General features: G+C 57.5%; 1 protein-coding gene across 1 annotated transcript in view; it reads right to left on the reverse strand.

The window, feature by feature from the left end:
* Window positions 1-350: 350 nt before the first annotated feature.
* NUP160 (nucleoporin 160kDa) overlaps window positions 351-1,955 on the reverse strand; it is a gene marked incomplete at its 5' end in the record, with an annotated part of 24,466 nt that continues 22,861 nt past the window's right edge. Inside the window, 6 exon segments of the mRNA XM_009081695.1 lie at window positions 351-437; window positions 541-645; window positions 720-845; window positions 1,091-1,232; window positions 1,460-1,561; window positions 1,843-1,942. Coding sequence (XP_009079943.1) covers window positions 351-437; window positions 541-645; window positions 720-845; window positions 1,091-1,232; window positions 1,460-1,561; window positions 1,843-1,942 — 662 coding nt within the window.

Here is a 1,955-nt window from a genome sequence, read left to right on the forward strand (position 1 = left end):
TGGGAGAGGAGCCCCACACATCCCCTTGTTCCCCCTCCCACCAGCCCCAACACACACCTGGAATAACATTTCCGTTTTATTAAAGTTCATCCAAAACCACAATAAATAAAAGGAATATCCAAAACTGCCGCATACAGAGCAGGTGGGGAGCGAGGGGGTGTCCTGGCTGCACCCTCCAGCTCTGCTCATCACCCACTGTCCCCAAAAGGGACAGGGACAGCGAGGGGACATGCCCAAGGGGCACTCCACCTCCCCAAAGCAGATCCTTGTGGAAAAGCAAGTACAACCAGCAGGAGGGGCTGGGCCAGCGCAGGGTGGGACGGTGACACTCCTCGGGATGTCACCTGGAGCTAAGTGCGGCAGTACAGGCGCTCCAGGGTGGCCACACTGACCTTCTGCTGGTAGTCTTCCATCTTGTCATTCAGCTTCTCGTAGAGCTGAGGGAGGGAGGCAGAGATGAGGGATCCCACACCATCCCAGGAGCACCTGGCAGTGGTCCCTGTCACCCCCGACGCAGGAGTTTGGGGCAGTTGCACCTACCAGGATGCTGTTCTCGTTGGCAGTGCTCTCCCGCAGCGCCTGCAGCAGCTGGTCGATGGCTGTGTAGGGCAGCCACACCGTGGGGGATGTGGGGGACAGAGGCACCTGGAAGGGACAGGAACTCTTGTGCCATGTCCCCATGGAACAACTCCCCACAACCCAACTGCAAGCGAGCTCACCTCGATCCCAAAATACTGGTGCCCTTTGCCCAGCACAGCATCCACATATTCCAACACCAAATCCACAGCCTCCTCCAGCAGATCATAGTTCAGGTAGAGGCGCAGCAGCTCGGCAGCATCCACTTCCTGCCAGGAGAGGGAAAACTCAGCCTGGGAATGTGCCCAGGAGCCAGGACCACACCGAGAGGAACCTGCTCCAAGCCTCAGTACTGGCCATGGAGCACCTGACACCGGTGCCTGGAGCTGGGAGCAAGGAGGTGGGGTGAAACTGGCAAGTGTCTGCTGGAGAAAGGGTGATCCAGCAGCTCTGGGACAGATGGAATTTTGGGGACAGCAGGGTTTTTCAGGGACAGCTGGCTCCCTGTTCTCACCTTGTAGCTGTTAATGAGCCAGTTGGGTAGAGGTATCCCATGTGCCAGGAGCTTGTTGATGACGCAGCGATGGTACAGGCTGTTCTGGGATGGGTAACGCTCCAAGTAGGATGACAGCAGCCTCCAGGCTTCATCTGTGGCACTGCAAGGAAACAATTCCCCTTCAAACATGTGCCAGCAGCTCCTGCCACTGTCTGTGAGGCTACAGCAGGCTCCAGGGGATGTGGGGACAACGTGGAAGCACAGCTCTCCCCATATCCCAGTCCACAGTTCTGCTTTAAGGGGGATTTAAGGACCTGTGACCCTCTGGATTCCCCAAGGCTCCTGTCTCCAGACCCTCCTCCTCCCAAACTGTGGACACAGACCTACCTGGACTCCTTGGTGGTGACCAGGGACGAGAGCTGGTTTGCTGCCAGCCAGTCCCAGGCCTTTGCCTGCGCTGCTTCACCTCCCAGCTGCAGCTTGATGCACCTGCAGGACAAAACACGGTGCAAAGGTGGATTCCTCCAGAGCTCAGCCCTTCTCCACAGCACCAAAGCCACCCCTCAGAGGATATTTCCAAGGAACAGCTAGGAATTAGGTGGATTGGCAGGGTAAGAAGGTTCTTAGGGCAAGTTCTACCCCAGCTGTGAGGAGAGGGCAGGTGAAGATGTGGGGACAGCACTGGGTCCTGGCCCTGGGGAGCTGTAAGGAGCCCCAAGTCCCCTCAGCCCTGTGTCACCTGAGGTAGGGAGAACCACCTGGTCACATACTTAAAGGTGAGTCCCTCAAAGATGGGTGTCAAGGGCAGCTTGAAGGTTTGGCACAGGGTGATGGCACTGTCGAAGAGGCCAGCTTGGACCAGCAGAGACACTGTTTCCTCGGG

Source organism: Acanthisitta chloris, unplaced genomic scaffold (genome assembly GCF_000695815.1).
Source record: "Acanthisitta chloris isolate BGI_N310 unplaced genomic scaffold, ASM69581v1 scaffold21610, whole genome shotgun sequence".
NCBI lineage: Eukaryota > Metazoa > Chordata > Aves > Passeriformes > Acanthisittidae > Acanthisitta > Acanthisitta chloris.